The sequence below is a fragment of the Tachysurus vachellii genome, chromosome 2 (assembly GCF_030014155.1).
Source record: "Tachysurus vachellii isolate PV-2020 chromosome 2, HZAU_Pvac_v1, whole genome shotgun sequence".
Taxonomy (NCBI): Eukaryota; Metazoa; Chordata; class Actinopteri; order Siluriformes; family Bagridae; genus Tachysurus; species Tachysurus vachellii.
The window spans coordinates 24,810,993-24,828,094 of NC_083461.1; the positions used below are offsets into that span (position 1 = coordinate 24,810,993).

General features: G+C 39.8%; 1 protein-coding gene across 1 annotated transcript in view; it reads right to left on the bottom strand.

Annotated features, from left to right (window-relative positions):
- pcdh15b (protocadherin-related 15b) overlaps positions 1-17,102 on the bottom strand; it is a 163,460-nt gene that overhangs the window by 61,848 nt on the left and 84,510 nt on the right. Inside the window, exons 18-20 of the mRNA XM_060891532.1 lie at positions 15,123-15,216; positions 8,612-8,740; positions 1,179-1,484 (exon numbers count right to left, since the gene is read on the bottom strand). Of these exons, the coding sequence (XP_060747515.1) occupies positions 1,179-1,484; positions 8,612-8,740; positions 15,123-15,216 (529 nt within the window). The remainder of the gene's footprint in view (positions 1-1,178; positions 1,485-8,611; positions 8,741-15,122; positions 15,217-17,102) is intronic.

Below are 17,102 nucleotides of genomic sequence, written 5' to 3' on the forward strand. Positions count from 1 at the left end.
ACCTAGCGACGGAACGTTGAGTCTCAACAATCTGACAGAGTCGGATCGGTATCTGGTGTGAGCCGAATATCGATATCAAAACCTGGGAGCGAAATTAGTTTGGAGAAAGTTTATAAAGAATAATGTTTGCATGGTAGAATATAAACTCTAAATAGTTCCTATGAAAAAAAACTCACTAAAATCACTAACTGGATCACGGAGGAAAGAAAAAAAATGCTTTAACAGACAGAAGAACAATAAAATGGATTTGAAGAGTTAAAGTCAAATCATCAGCTTCCTGCACCACTTCTCTTCATCGACATGTTGACATTTGATCCTGGATTACATTTCGCTTTTTTTCTTTTTTTTTTTATTACTTTATCTCGAGCCTTCAGGTAGCACAAACCTGTCTGCCCAAGGAGGGCTTTGATCTTACAACTTTCACAGATCTGACGCTCTCATCAGCCGTACGAGACGAGACGTAATTTAATCTGGTGCTTTCCTACAGAAATGTGTGTGATCGTTAGCAGCAGCTAAATGATCCAGCTCGGTGCGAAGGATCCGGGAGAAATGATTCTCGGCATCAGTGGCGGTTCTAGGATTTTTCTGTAACAGGGGACATGTTACAGTCAGGGGCCAAGTACAGGGTACATTCAAGCACACAAAATAATTTATTCAATACGGTGCAAATACATTTAGGCAGTCATTCCTTTTTCAAACGCTCGAGTGCCGGCAATTGTTTGGGGGTGGAATTGCATCTGTGATCGTTGTGAAAAATTCTCTGGTTGCTCTTCTGGTCGACAATTGATGGAACGGGGGCCGATCAGGGGCCAATAAGATTTCAGCAGGGGCCAGGGCCCCGTGGCCCCACCTCTAGAACTGCCCCTGCTCGTCGTTAATATGCATAAACGTGCGAACGGCCAGTGGTGTGGCAGCAGAGCAATCACAAAGAGCTTCAGTCGATGTTTATATAAAACATTAGAATAGGAGGGGAATGTAATGACTTTAACTGTAACACGATTGATGGCTTGTTGGTGCTAGATGTGCTGGTTGAAGTATTTCACTTTAATAATGCACTACAAGAGCAGAAGACCAACATCAGTCTGAAGATGTTCTTCTGTCAGCCGAGATTAGAAGCATGTGTGTGTGTGTGTGTGTGTGTGTGTGTGTGTGTGTGTGTGTGTGTGTTAGAAACTTACTGTAAGGTTAAGGATGCCCATGTGTGGTGGGCTGTTCTCGGGCAGATTGACGCTATAGGATGGCTGGGAGAAGACTGGACTGTTATCGTTTATGTCCAACACTGTGACGGAGAGTGTGATAGAAGATCTGCGGGGGTCCAGCGCCTCATCCCACGCCTCCACCACCAGCTCATAATGCTCCCTCTGCTCTCTGTCTAGAGCCACCTCTGTACAGATGCCTCCATCTGCACTGATTCGGAAGAGTTCAGCGTGGCTCAGCAGCCTGTAACGCACCTGTCCGTTTACTCCGGAGTCAGGATCCGTGGCCTGTACACACACACACACACACACACACAAAAGAATGCAAATGATCACCTATCTAAATGATGACATAATCATGTAAAAATTGATTATTTTGCTATAATGACACCTATAACTGAGTCTGGTTCCTCTCAGGGTTTCTTCCTCATTCTTCCTCTCTCTCATTAGAGATCAATTTAAAATGTGTAATGTGAGTTTGATATCGAGTTGAATTTCTCCACAGCAGAACTGATGAAGCTGCTTGGTATGAGTTCATTCAGTAAAATTCCTGCTGCTAGACATGCAAGAGATGTCCCAAGTACAAGGGTTTGGTCCATGGGTTTGGGTCAGGGTTTGGTCCATGGAAGTCATGAATGGTTCACGTATCTGCCTCAGGGGAATGATCAATAACCCCAAATGCCTGCAGTGAACCACGAGGGCGCACTGAGTTAAACAATGATAAGTCTCTCTCTCTCTCTCTCTCTCTCTCTCTCTCTCTCTCTCTCTCTCTCTATCTATCTAATGTTCATAAACCCTCTTCTTTCCTATACACAAAACCAGGACAGCTTCCTGTGCAGCTGGTCTAGGATTTAACAGCATTTTTTTTTTCTTTTAGGATTTGAAGACAAGAGACTGGCAGCTCTATTCATTCGGTATTGTTTTTAGTGTGTGTACTTGAAAGCAGCTTGTTGGCAAGGAAGCAAAATAGCCACTGTGTTTCCCTGATAAGCTCTGCACCGGACCGTGAGACTGCCTACTGCCATGAATTATACAGCAAGGCACAACACACACACACACACACACACACACACACACACACACACACACACACACACACACACACTCGTATATTTATCCTTATGTGGACTTTCAGTGACATCATAATTATTAATTCATGCTACATCTACACCCCTAAACATAACCCTGACCTTAACCTTGGTAACCAAAAGGAATTTTTTTTTTATCATGCCAGGATATTATCCTCACACTTATTAAACACACATACCTCTTATTATCCTTGTGAGGACTTTTGGCTGATATCATTAATTATGCAGTTAAATGGTGCAACGTTGGCTATAAAAATCTCTATTAAAAATGCAGATATTTGTAATTTATAGATTTTTCCATCTATGATGTGCTTTAGCTAACAACATTTTAGGGGAAAAGAGTTAAAAGAACCTGGTTGCATAAACATGCACAAAATTTTACTTTGTTTTAAAGGACATTTATTTTGTAATACAGACAAACTGAAGATCTGTGGTTTATTTAAATGTCTGGTCAAAATTTTATTCCGATCTTCCTGGCAAAAATGCTTAAGTTCTTTCATTGGATTTAGATCTGGGCTCTGATTGGACCAGTCCATAAATACTGATCTTCTTCTCCTGAAGCTGTGCCTTTGTTGACTGTGATTTGTTGCTTTGGCTCTTTATCGTGCTAGATGAGATTTTTCATCGTCTTCATCTGTCAAATAGAAACCTGCAGGTTTTAATAATGATTAGAACCCCAGTCCCAGCTGAAGAAGCTGTCCAACAGCATGATGCTTCCACCACCATGCTTCAACAGCAGTATGGAGTTCTATGGCTGTTTTAGGGAACGGACTACTGTCTACACCACGTCCCAGACATGTGATGAATATGAGAGATTGTGAAATGACCAGAACCTGCCAGATATTAGTTCTCTTAAAAGTGTTTAATAAAAATTTCATTTATTTGAAGGACATATCACATGTTCTTAGTAATGTCAATGTCATGCCCTGTTTTTTTTTTTTCTTGCGGGGACATTTTGTCTTCACCAATACATAAAAACATCCAACATCCAAGGCTAAGAATTTGGAGACAATGGAGACTCTTATATTCAAGGCCCTAAAAATCACTATTAAATGATGAAAAATGGAATTGACTTTTATAGCATCAGGAAGCAAGACACAGTGTCTAATAAAAGTTGCTATAAACCTCAAAACCACCAGGATTTGCCTGTAATTAAGGAGTAAAATCTCTTTAAGACATTTTTCAGATGGAACTGTGAAAGATCTGTAGCTGGAGAGTAATTGCCTCTTTTACATCTGGTATTAAAAGAAAAAGCCTGAGTTTTCCTTGTGCTCGTCTAAGGCCTGGTCTGAATATATGTAGACAAGCAAACTGAAGCGTGTCCTTGTTCAAAAGTGGATTTTGGTTTGTTTATAACAACCCCATTATAATGGAAGTGAAATCAGAATAAAAAAAAGCTGTTAAGTATTTTCTGTATGTAGATGATTGACAGCTCTGCGTGCATAATGTGAGAATCTGTCCTGGCTGTAGACATTTGGATAATGAGTGCAGTAAATCATTCGTGTCAATCAAATGACGATGACGTAAGTAGCGAGGCAATTAGTCTACAAAAAAGGAGAAAAAAATTCTGATGCCCTGCACTTTACGGGAAATATTCAGCCAATTTACAAGATATAAATATCTTCTTCACGTCATTTTGATAGGGCTTCCCTAATTTCAACAAAAATGCACATAAAACATCAAATGGAATCAGATAATATCCATATAATGTCTACGATGTCTTTAGTAATTAGAACCTAAAATCTGAATATTTCATGCATATTATGAACAGACTGATTTAACTTTAATATAACTGCTTGTTGTGCATTATTTTCATATATTATACTGGACTATATCTCTAGTTAACCTTTACGGATCATCCGAGTGTCAGCTATGGCTTTATAGTGAACGTGAGTATAGTTTTTGTTTATTCCAGTTTAGGAGAAGGGGAGTACAGTAGTAGCATCACGAGGTAGCCACAACGCTCACAAGTGTCTCTCAGGCCTACCATGTGTTTTTTCATCCCTTTTTTCTTTTTGTTTGTTTGTTATCTCTTTATCCTAGTAGTACTGTTTAGTGTAGTATGTATATGTACGTTTAAGGATCTGGGACCAGTTTGTGCTAATGATTATGGTGAGTATTTGAACAAAACTTGGTATAGCACCAGTTGATTACTCTGACATTTTTTATTTTTATTTTATTTGACTCAGTACATTGCTAATTACGGAGCACTCTTACCTTACAGGTGTGCTATTGGCTATACCTGTGCTAGGAATTTAAAAACACTCCTCCTGGGTGATTGTAGACTCCTGCTAAACAGAATTCTGGGTTATCTTCTTTGAGGTTTCTGTGACGGTTTATTCATCTACGTCCCGGTTTTCATGTGAAATGAGACACGAGCTGTTCAGTGTCTGATTGTGAGTCTGTTGCTAAGCAACTTTCTACCACCACATCGGTTCACACTGTACACATTTGGCGCCATCACACTCTAAACATTCTGCTAATGCTGCTTCAGATCAGGGTTTCATAACCTGAGTAAAAAAATCACTGCAAACCCGGCGTCCAAATTACAAACTTCCTCAATCCGGAGTTTAGAACAACAATAACCTAACGTTAAGCTCAGTGTGAAAGGCTTTAAGTGTCATGTCGTTGACGAGACCTTTCTTTAACATCACTTATTTTTTTCCTCGCTTTACATTTTAAACTCAGCAAGTACTTGGTTTTGTTGTGGCTTTGATATAAAAGACGACTTTATAGAAGACTCTTTTCGCAATAAGTACAAAAATTTCCCAAAAGTGTCAGTACAGATCAAAGTTTTTCTAATGGTCATTTTATAAAAGGTAACATATGCTATAATTATTGCAGACACTTTGAATTAAACAGCCTCTCAGTGTAAAACTAGTCCAATCTAAACTGGAGCATCTTTAAGGAGTATCATCATCTTACTCCGTTGAAGTTGAGTGAGTGAGTGAGTGAGTGAGTGAGTGAGTCATAAACCAGGTTCATGAGAAGCTTCACATTAACACTTTAAATTATAAACTAGAAGCGAAACATGTCCTAATACATTGTTGAGCTGTTCTGGGATTTTTTATTTATTCATTTTTTAAACCCACTCCTAAAGCAATTATGTCTACTCCCATGGCGGCTGCACCTCTCTGCTTATATTTTCTAATGAACTTACCACCGTGACCATGAACAGGATAAAGAATTTACTGAAGGCCGATTAGAGTAAACGGTAGAGTGTGCAAGCAAGAATATTCAGATTAATACAAATAAACCTATGATGATTTATATGATATTATATATGATATTATAGAGTATAGGATATTAAGTGTAGCCTTATGTGGTAGCCTAGTGTTTAAGGTGCCGGGCTACCAATCAGAAGGTTGTGAGTTCGATTCCCACTTTCACCAGGCTGCCACTGCTGGGCCCCTGAGCAAGGTCCTTAACCCTCAGTTGCTCAGTTGTATAAAAATGAGATGAAATAATGTAAGTCGCTCTGGATAAGGCGTCTGCTAAGTGATGTAAATGTAAATGTACTCCATCTGGGTGGACATTAATAGGCTCTAATGCATAATAAAATGGCAGCACATTTGATGTCTAAAACATCACTGCAGGATAATTGGTGTTTGTCAGAATGCCCCCCTGGTGCGCCAATGTCTGTCCAATGTTACCTAGGCATCCACTAACCTCCTCTGTCAATCAACGTGGCCTTTGTTTCATCCCATGAGATTTTAACGCCTGCTCCTGCCTGCAGGAAAGTAAAATCTGCTCGCTTCTAGGATTTATTTTTTTTGTGTTAAGACCTGCAGGATTTTGATTCACACTGTTCACCACTTTCCTTTGTCAATACCTTTTTATTTTCTTTTTTTTCAAAATCACTCTACTTTTATATTTCTAGGAGGTCAGTGAGTTGAAATCCATTGTTATTCTCAAAAGCCAAGCAGAAACCAGTAATGAAATCATACATCTTCACAGTAACTAATTAAAAGTTAATTAAACCCAAACATAAGTATGCTATAAACTGGTCCTTGCCATGCATCCCAACAACAGCAGCAGGAGCAAATGGATGTAAATAAGTTCTCTGATATACTTAGAAAGTGGAGGTCATACAGTGTCCAAAAGATCAGGGATAAACAAAGCTAAACCACTGACCCATCAGTGACCTGAAGAACTTAACGGAAGTCTACGTGGATACAAGGAGAACCGCAGAGGATCTGTGAGGGAACAATAAGGGATTAATTGTGCCTAATGCTGCCAATCAAGAAGATATGTGCCAAAAGAGGCAAGATCTTGCCAGTGCATATTTTCAAGAGGCTACAGATTTTTCATCATCTGATGCAGGAAGTGACCAGTTGTCCCACTCCCAATTTGTGTATGTATAAATACGATAAAGCCAACAGTTTGTAAACACCTGACCATCACACACATGCATGGGACTTCCTAAAACTGTTGTAGCCTAAAATTTTATAGAACAACATTGAGTGCTGTAGCATTTTGATTTCCCTGGTTCACTGACTGAACCCCAGACCTCCTCACACAACATCAGAGCTCACTATTTTCACTAATTCTCTTCTAGCCGAATGATCACAAATACCCACAGCTATTCTTCCAACATCAAGTGGAAAACCTTTACAGAAGATCAGAGGTTACAGGATGTTCAAAAAGCACATGGATGTAATGATTAAAAGGACACAGACAAAAGACAATCGAATAAGGTAAAGATAATGAGGTTGCTACCGAATTAAGGGTGAAGCAAAACCTGCTAATGGTTCTGCACATTAGCCTCAATAGGTCCTGAGGTTCTGCCCTTGGACTAATAATGACTAAATTCTTATGAGAACAAAAACACTGTTCTGATATCAGCAGTGCCTGTTGCTCAAGTTCTGTTGTTTCCTTTCCATTTACATTTTCAGTCCATTTTCTACCTACGAGGTCATTTCCAAATCCATAACAGCTATTTAGCTCTTGTCTAGCTCTTGACAGCTACCACAAAGCCACTATGTTTCTGAACTAAATCTACATCTGTAAAGCTTGTTTGTGAATCAAACTACAATTGACCTGTCAAAAACTCCCTCTTATATTCACCCCATCAGGCAGTGGTGCTACATTGATTATGGCTCTGGTTACTCATCAGTTGGTTAGGGTTCAAGCCCCAGCTATCTGCTATGCTGCCACTGTTGGGGCCCTTGTGAAAGACCCTTAACTGCTCAGGGTCAATGTATCATTTCTGAACCTGGACTACCTTTCTCGGCCTGCGTCATTGTCATCTGGCAAGGTTTTATTGCTGATTACAAAATTTTATTTCAACATCTGTTTCATATAGTCTGCCTGGATCTTCACACAGATGTTAAATCTGGCATTCACTAAATTCCAGGGGTTTCGTTACTACATCGTAAAGTGGGCGTGTTTCCGGAGGTCTTGGCGCCGTCTTTCAAAAAAAATAGCATACCTACGAAGGACAAAACAGTCATACAGGTAGATTTATTTTAGAAAACAAATAAACAACCAAAAACTATGGTTAGGGTTAGGGTTAAGGTTAGATTATCAAATAGGCCACGCCTACCCGATGACACAATATCTGTTACGCTGTTCTGAAATCCCTGGAAATAAATGCATCCCTGTTAAATCTGGTTTGTCAAATCTAACTCAGGTCCCACACAAATATTATTAACACAGAAACACAGAATGAACACAGGAGAAGGCTAAACAATAATAACTAAAAACACTCTCTTACAAAGTTACTATTTGAGTCCAGTGTAATTTCCCAAGGGCTCAGATTTGTACCGAAGGAGCTTAGTCAATAAACAGACATCTGCGTTATGTGTTATGTTCTGATTATTCCACTGACAGAGCAGACCTATTCATCTCGACCACTAATTACATCTTGTAGCTTAACAAAGCCGCTCGTTGCGGCATGTCCCCGAAGGTGACACATTATTTAAATGACATTTATTTAATTGGGAAATTATAAAATGCGCACAGCCTTGAGAGAGGCAGGCATCTGTGACAGAAGGTGACTGAGGTGAAGCAGCTGATGCTCTGCCCGTCTGCCCAGCGGGCGCTGATTAGGGTTAGACTTATCAGAGACACCTGAAAACTAGGAATCCTCTCTACTCAATCATGTGAGCACTGACAAGGATGATACAGTATGTCAGGGTGAGGAACAAATATAATAGGGTAAAGATGTCACCCAAGCGGAAGTTTAAATATACATGCCTTCATGCACCTTTACAGCTGAGCTGTGGATCCCTTTCGATAAATGTCTACACAGGTAAATATCACTGTAAATGCAAATGGATTTAGAAAGTAAAACATTTAAAAAACAGATTTTAAATGTTCACTTACCTTTACTTGACCAACAAAAGTGTTGGCCTGCTCTTCCACAACAGTGAGATTTTGAGGCAGCAAAAGATCAAATGTAGGATCGTTATCGTTCACATCAGTCACCAGGATGTTAACCTTGGCAGTTGAGGTCTGAAAATAAGAAAGCAGTAAGGTTAGAACTTGAACTTTGTGCCTGACCCAACTAATTGTGACTGTAGATTAAATGAGTACACTATAAAGTATAGGACTTTTCACACCGATCTTAACCCCAGGGGTAGAGGAGCATTTCACATTTCTAATTTAGAAGCAGGGTTGGAATGGCTTTTTACCCAGAGTTATGAAAACCTGCTCTGAGGCAGAGTTAGCAGTCTGGTTATACTTATGGCCAGAAACAGAAACCCAATCAGAAATTCAACAGCATGTGCCTCGTATCTCCCCAGACTTTTAGGCGGCAAAACGTTGAACATCACAGAAGTGCACACCATAATGAGGGGGAAATACATCACACTGAAAAATTAACAGAACGGCTTCTACACGACAAACCTAAAAAAGCCAAAAAAGATTAGAAAAGCTGTGACAGATAATACCTGCTCGGCTGCAGAATTGCCGAGCTGAATTTTTTTCTCAACCTGAGAGAGGAGCTGTATATATGTGGGCATGTGGTAGCTCAGTGGTTAAGGTGTTTGCCTACTGATCGGAAGGTCACTGGTTCGAAGTTGCCGCTGCAGGGCCCCTGAGCAAGGCCCTTAATCCTCAATTGCTCAGGTGTATAAACTGAAATTAAAAAAAATGTAAGTCACTCTGGATAAGAGTGTCTGCTAAATACTGTAAATGTACAGTATGAAAAGTGAGATTATGAAGAACCAGGATTAGGAAAGTATGAGAAGTGTGAAACATCAATCAACATAACCCAGGATTCTGTCTGCCCAGAGGTTATAATCAACCAGGGAAATATTTCAAGTGTGAAAAACCTTAATATGGCCAAAAGTTTGTACACTCCTGACCAGTTACTCCCACATGTACCTGTTGTGTATCTCATTCTAGCTTTAGTCCCCACATTGCTGTGCTTTCCATAGATTTTGGAGTGTAAATGTAGGGATTTACACATTTACCTTTACCAGATTTCAGCCACAGTGTCCTCCAATATCTTCCTAGACTAACCCATAATTTTCATTAGCAAACAAAGTGATAAAAATTTCTTATAAATAAAAATCTATAATTTATTAAAAATTTGTAATAAATTACAAACAAAGTGATAAAAATCCCTATTTTTGGGACTGCACACAGGGACTTTATTCTACATAATAGTTTCTTTACAATGTATTTAAAAAAACTCTTTTTCCTGAATAATTCCTAAACTGTATATTTCTACGCTGAGGAGACGGCGTGTAAATAAATCTAGCCTTTAAACAGCTGAATATGATTAATTTTGCCTATGCTTGGCGGGGGGCCACTGTTTGCTTTCATAAACAAATATCCCCTTCCACTGATTAATTTACACAGATCCAACAAAATTGATAACATATTTGCAATCATCATCAAGCTGTGAATGGAGCCTAATGAAAAATTTCCACAGCTGCTGGGCAAATTAGCATTTTCAATGTCTGGAAATGGCAGCGACCAAATCAGCAACTGCAGGGGGACGGCAATGATGAGCTTTTCTCAGAAAAACAAACAAAAAAGAAAACAGACCTTTCCAAGAAGAAATCACGGCTTTCATCTGGCTCACAAATAAATGGTGACAATGTAAAGTAAACAAAACAACCTGAAGTGTGGGAAGGAAATCTCTGTAGCACTCATGTGGTAGCATAATGGTTAAGGTGTATGGAAGGTTGTGAGTTCAAATCCCAGGGCAACCAAGCTGTCACTGCTGGGTCCCTGAGCAAGGCCTTTAACCTTCAATTGCTCCGTTGTATACACATGCAGTAAAATGTAAGTCGCTTTGCATAAGAGCTTAAATGTACCACTAGGAGCCACCGTAGATTGGGTTCCAACCCATTGCAGGGACAATCACACACTCACATACTATATACAAGATATAGACACCCAACAATTAGCCTAGAACACATGTTTTTGGACAGGGGGACAAAGCCAGAGTACCCAGAGGAAACCCCCAGACTACAGGAGAACATACAAACAACTAAAGCAACCAAAGCATCACCAGCAGAAAACAAACCCCTGCATAAGGGAGCACTGTTGTGGTAAAATGGGCAGTGGCTAAGTGGCTAAGGTTCTGAGTTGGCACTTGGAAGATCAGTGTTCAAGCCACAACACTAACAAGCTGATCCTATTGAGCAGGTACTACTAAATAATGCATTTCTTAACATAGCATGTAAAGTAGCATAGGAAAGTTTAAATGCAGTGCGCTTTAAATGACCAGCAGGGTAAAGAGTACACTTAACTTGCATTACTGCCAACCATAGACTTCATCAGAACTGCTCCTTAAAGCCCAGAACATATACCAGAGATCTGTCCATCATGTTTCTCATGAGTGAGCACATGTTTTATTGCTGTCTGATCAAATCAAATGGAGGCACTTGGACTGAGATGAGAATGTTCCTATCTCTGCTGTGGCCTCATATGAAGCACATTATACTGAATTCACATCGTCTAACAGGAAACGTTTATTTGAAAGAACGATTGGGGGCATTCTGATCTTTTCTCAGAGCTCGGTTAAATTTTCAATGACTCCTCTTCAACTTGTCTCCTATTACACTTTCAACCAGAATGGACAATCTCGTTTTAAACTGGACCTTGTTGCTGAGATACAAGGAAATAATCCCTGAGTCTGTATAAACATACAATGCAAGTCTTAGTTTTAACAAGTATTAATAGAATTATCTTTATTTTAGTTCGGGTTTAAAATAAAACCTTCTCTACATGAAAATAATGAGTTCTAATGAGCGAGGGGTGTTTGGTGCCTTGCTCAAGGCCACCTCAGTCGTGGTATTGCCAGCCCGAGACACCCACAACCTTAGGGTTAGGAGTCAAACTCTCTAACCATTAGGCCACGACTTCCCCCCACATATACACAAACACCCATTCATACACTACAGACAATTTACAGACAATCATCCTACAATGCATGTCTTTGAACTGGGGGAGGAAACTGCAGAACCCAGAGGAAACCCCTTAAGCAAAGCAGACAGACCACACACAGGCCACTAAACCACCATGACACCCACAAGTGAAAAGTTTTAGAATAAATTAGATGATTCAAACCCCAGCTGAGATGTGCTGCTGTGTGGTCTGTGTTGTCTGATGTGGACCAGCATTATGAATTATAAAGGGATTTGGCTTTAACTGGTTAAATGCTAATGTTATGTTTTAGATTGACAGCATGTCAATAATTAGATGTGTTATTTTTAAAGGTTTTTATACTACTTTGTTCCAAAAGACCCCCAAATACGGTGACTTCTAGTTTGCACTGCTGAAAAAAGGGATTTGCGCTGATTTGCACTGTGAACAATTCCATACCCTATTCACATTACAGTCGTCATTGTACCTGGATTCTCTTCCAGACCAATGAGGCTCTATCGCTAAGCCGGCTGTGATAGTGAAACGCTTCATTGCATTCATTAATATCAATCTCCCTGTTGCATATTCTGTAGAAACTGCATAAAGGCTCCAGAGTTTCCTATAAAATATTCTGGGAGGTATAAAGGAGCAAATATGGACATGGGGAGTTTTACAGGTAAACTGCAGAGTTAAATATTTCCCTTTATACCTCAAGGAGCTTGAAATATCCTCGAGCTATAGAACTTATATTTAATGCATCGAATGAAATGAAACAATCTATAAGAAGCTGCAGATAGTGCTACAAGATCTGTTTCACTAGCTTCTCTTCCATCTGCTCAGTCCATTCACATCTTTTACACTCAATTGGTGATAGAACTCTATCAAACTCACAAACATACACTTGTCTCTATCTACCCAGGTTAAATGGCAGGGGTGAAGGAAAGTACGATACATTAGATGAAGGTTTTCCGTTGCTTCCATGGAGTTCTTGGTTTAAATGTTTTAAATGGTGCTGTGTTTGACAGATTGTGGTTGTAAATATTTCATGTGGTACTTATAAAGCCTGCTGAGTTTGAATTAAGCCAGTGTAACACTTAGCGTGAGCCAGGCACGACGGCGCTTTAAGCTAAAAGATGAACGCACTTGCTTTTCAGTTTGTCAATGATGTTTATACAGTGGCATGGAATCACTCAATGTCTCTCATAATGGGGGAAATTTTAATACATTTCCATAAAATGACATTAATTCCAGCACCTAGCGTACACTACACCGCATGTTAGCTGACTACAAAAACAATGAGGATCTCGGTCAAAATGGCAGTTTTGTTACAGAATTTATTGTCTCTTGTCATGTTTTAGATGAATCGTAATCCTCAGGGTGAAGGACACATGCTTGTGTTCCTTACTGTGTGTTTATAAATATTGTCAATATCGTGTGGTCTTGTTCTAACGTTGTCAAAGACTCTTGCCTTCATCGGTTTGATTCCATCACTGTCAACCTATGGTACCTGGATTTTAGTAGTACACATGGTACTGGTAACATTGCTAACGGCTAAGAACTGGTACTGATCAAGCTAGCCAATTTGGAAATTTGATGAGTAAAAGACAATCGCAAATCAGGAGGAGAAATGAAGCTAACATGCTGTGGTATACACACAACATATAAAGAAAGCAGCTTGAAACTTGAGGAATCTGACAGGTCTAGCCTGGAGCACTGTGTGGTAACTCAGCCTCTTACTGAGCATAGCAAGCAGAACAAAACTCCCCTGGAGTGAAGGTCAAGTAGGTCGGCTTCACTCGGGGATCTGCACCCTTCTGCTCTATACAGCACTCGAAGTAGGCATGGTTTAAAAAAATTGGCTAATGATCAGGTACTTCAAGAAAGGTCAGTGCATATCAAAGATGCCAGTGGATTTCTGAATTGCTCTACCTATCTGTTGAAACATTTCTCAGCTGTAATTGAAGGCAACAAGAAACCGGAATGCAGAGAAAGTTGCAGGAGCTTTCAAGGAGAAAAAAAGGTGGGAGTCTGAGTGAAAGAACAAATTCTTCATTTCTTTTTTTTTCTTTCTTCCAGAGAGTAGGGAAAATTGGCTTCTGCCAATTAAATAGGAATTAATCAAACTGGTTGTGGACTGGGCAAAAGTGAAAAAAATTTGTATTCGTTTCCCATAAAGGTTGCTGTGTTGCAATTCTAAAGCAAGACTAAAAGGTGTGCGCATCCCTTCCGAGCCTCTGATGTGATAAATGTGCTGTCAGGAATCTGCTCGACAAGCTTGGGGTAAGAGGAGGATTATTTGGAAACTGCTTATCAAGGCTTCCATTTACATTCATACATTTAGCACGTTCTTTTATAGAACGTGACTTACAGTTGAGCCGAGAAGATAAAGGTTAAGGTCCTTGCTTAAGGACCCAACAGTGGCAGGATTTCAACTCGCATTCTTCTGAATCACCAAAGCCAGAGGTAGTAGGAGAAGTAGGAAGCTATAGGAAAAGGTAGGTAATTCCTGGTTCCACTGGGAAGCAGTAGCACAGTGGTTAGGATGTTGGACTAATAGACAGTTAGTTTAGTAACTAAAGTCCTAGTACCACCAGTTGACCTTGAGCAAGGCTACTACTGTATAAATTAGATAATTGTAAACCAATTAGATCTGGTTATAATCTGATTCCCATTTCAACCCTTTGCCACTTCACATTAAGCATTTCAAGAGCAAGATATTGTCACTGTTCTCACCATCATGCCATTAAACACTTTTTAAATGTGTTTTGACTAAGGGAAGATGCCTCACATGGGGAAAGGTTGAAATAAATAACCTCATTTTAAAAAAGAAGGCAGTTCTTGGGCAACAGAATGCTTCCAGACTCTTGATTGAATGCCAGATGTCTGGATTGAAACTAGCTAGTTCTAAACCCAGCTGTGGAACAACAACTACTTGATTCTACACTGCCAGGCATGGCAGACATCAACTAATCTGTTCATAAGAGAATGCCTTACAAATGATGCCAGCTCGCAGCAGACTTGTAGCGAAGAGAGTGGGCTCTGTAATTAAAAAAAAAAAAAAAGACGCTCTGCTGCTTTACCTCCATCATCACAGCATGATCACTCCATGGTGATATATTCTATTCAGATCAATCACAGCAGGCCTGCGGCAAGATGCACTTTAAAAAAAAACAGCACATCAGGGACCATGAACTGAGAAAGTGGTGTAGCCTAGTCCTCTCCTCCTGCCTACTCTACTTCCTGTCTAAATGTCTCAGACAGGAAAAGGACAATCCTCTCAACTTCATTTTCTCAGAAAAGACTTTCAAAGCCCAACAAATACTGCTATCTGCCACATCCATTTGTCTAAGAGCTAACATGAATCTAGAGGTCCAAAGCTTCTTGGGAAGGTTCATTCTACTCATGCTGCACAGGGATTTGGGTGAGTGACTTCTTGCTTGAGAAGGGATTGGATTCAAGGAGGTGTGACTCTCATCTGCAGCGCTGTTTGATTTAACGTCTAGCAGGTTCTTACCCCATCCGGCCTGCCATCGGAGGCAGAAACGATCAGTGTGTAGCGATCCGTGCGCTCTCTGTCCAGCATCTTTCCCAGCAGGAAGAGTCCCGACCTGCAAGGCATCAATACACCAGCATGAAAACCACAGTAGCAGACAAATAGGTTTCACACAAGTTTAATAGTGTCCTTTTCCTGATAAACTATAAGCCTCTTGCTTGTTTGCACAATGTGTGAAGGAAAAGGGTGTAAGGTTAAAAAAGCCGAAATGAAAGCTCAGCCCAAATAGAGACATAGTGATTCATTACTTTGTTTAAAGTCGCAATAACAGGCTCATTTGTTCCTAAATAAAAACACCACGGGAATGTGTCAGCCATTTGTAACTCTGTTAACCAGCCCTTTATGCCATTAATAACAGCTAAATCAAACGAATGGTTCCTTAGAAGAAACCAAAAGTATGATGATAGTTTTTTGAAGCTAAATGAGTTTCATCATTGTTGCTCATTTGTGTAGTTATATAATTCAGCCAATCATGTGACAATAGCACATTGTATACAATGATGCAGATACATGGTCATGAACAACATTAATGTTTACATCAGACGTCGAATCTGTTTGTTTCTGACAGGAAGGATGTCGTAACTCGATCAGGCGAATCCACCTATTGTTCCCCCACTCGATGTTTTTTGTTCTTCGCACCATTCTGCGAAACTCTAGAGACGGTTGTGTGTGAAAACCCCACAAGATCTCCAGTTTTTAAAATACTATAATTAGCCCATATGGCACCAGCATCCATGTGACAGTTCTGTGTAAAGCTTCACAGATCATTCATCGATTATTTTTCTTCATTCTGATGATTGATTTGAACATCAACAGAAGCTTTTGACCTGTTTCTGTATGATTGTCTGCATTGCACTGCACTGCAATTTCTTCAATGCAGGTACTTTTTTAGTATCTGGCTTTTTTACAAGCAAAAAAAATTCAAGTTTGTGTATTATCTATTCATAGCTTGAGGCTTGAAAAGGTTCTTCAAAGCTTCTTTAGATGGTTCTACATTTCTACATGGTTCTAAACCCCTCTTTTAGATAAACCCCCTTTTAGATAAACCCCCAAAGAAATAAACGGAAGGACTGGACAACTGATTGACATGTTCACACATGTTTCTAAAGTTCAGAAGGACTAATTTTACTGGGCTGAAAGGATCATTTATGTCCTTTATCTCTTCTGAAGATCACTCCAATGATGGTGTGAGGTTGAGGTTATTCAAGGTTCAACTTATTTGATTTCAGAGTTTGAGCCAGTGTGAGTTTGTGAGTGAGTAGGTGGACAGCCTGGAGTGTATGTAAGCCACCCATAGCCCACTCCGGTCAACACACAACTCGGCATAACGCTGGCTTTGTAAACACAGAGGACATGAAATGCCAAAGTCTGGTTTATATGTTCAGCATTAGCCAGTTCTTCATTAGGTCACTTCTTGCTTTCTTATTTCACACCAGGCACTTTTTCGTCGGTATACAGATTTGATTTAGCGGCTTGGAAGCGGGTGGTTAGAAGAGCAGCTAGTGATCTTCATATTGCTTTATATACTGGTGGCCTATCAAGAATGCTAACAGCACAGGATTATTATTTTTTTATTTCTTATTTTTTGAAATTTCCTGTCCTTGATGGTCTGCAATAAGCACGATAGAATGCTGGGAGATGAGGCAGCCCCTGATACCATGGCAAAATATCAGAGGCGTACCGCTGAAGAAATAATGGAAAGCCACATAACCTTTTAATATTACAGTGCTCCCCTGGCTAGGCTTTCACTTCTTTACTTAGCAAATAAATAAAGTAGACCTCCTCACAAAGTACGTCCTATTTACTGAGATTTGATCAAAGTCTGCTTGATGGATGTTGTGATTTTTGATAAAGTTGAATCACTGGGTCATGAAGTTTAGGAGCGCTGTGATTGAATGAGTATAAATGTAGAATATTTAAGGCAAAAGAAAGTGAATTTAG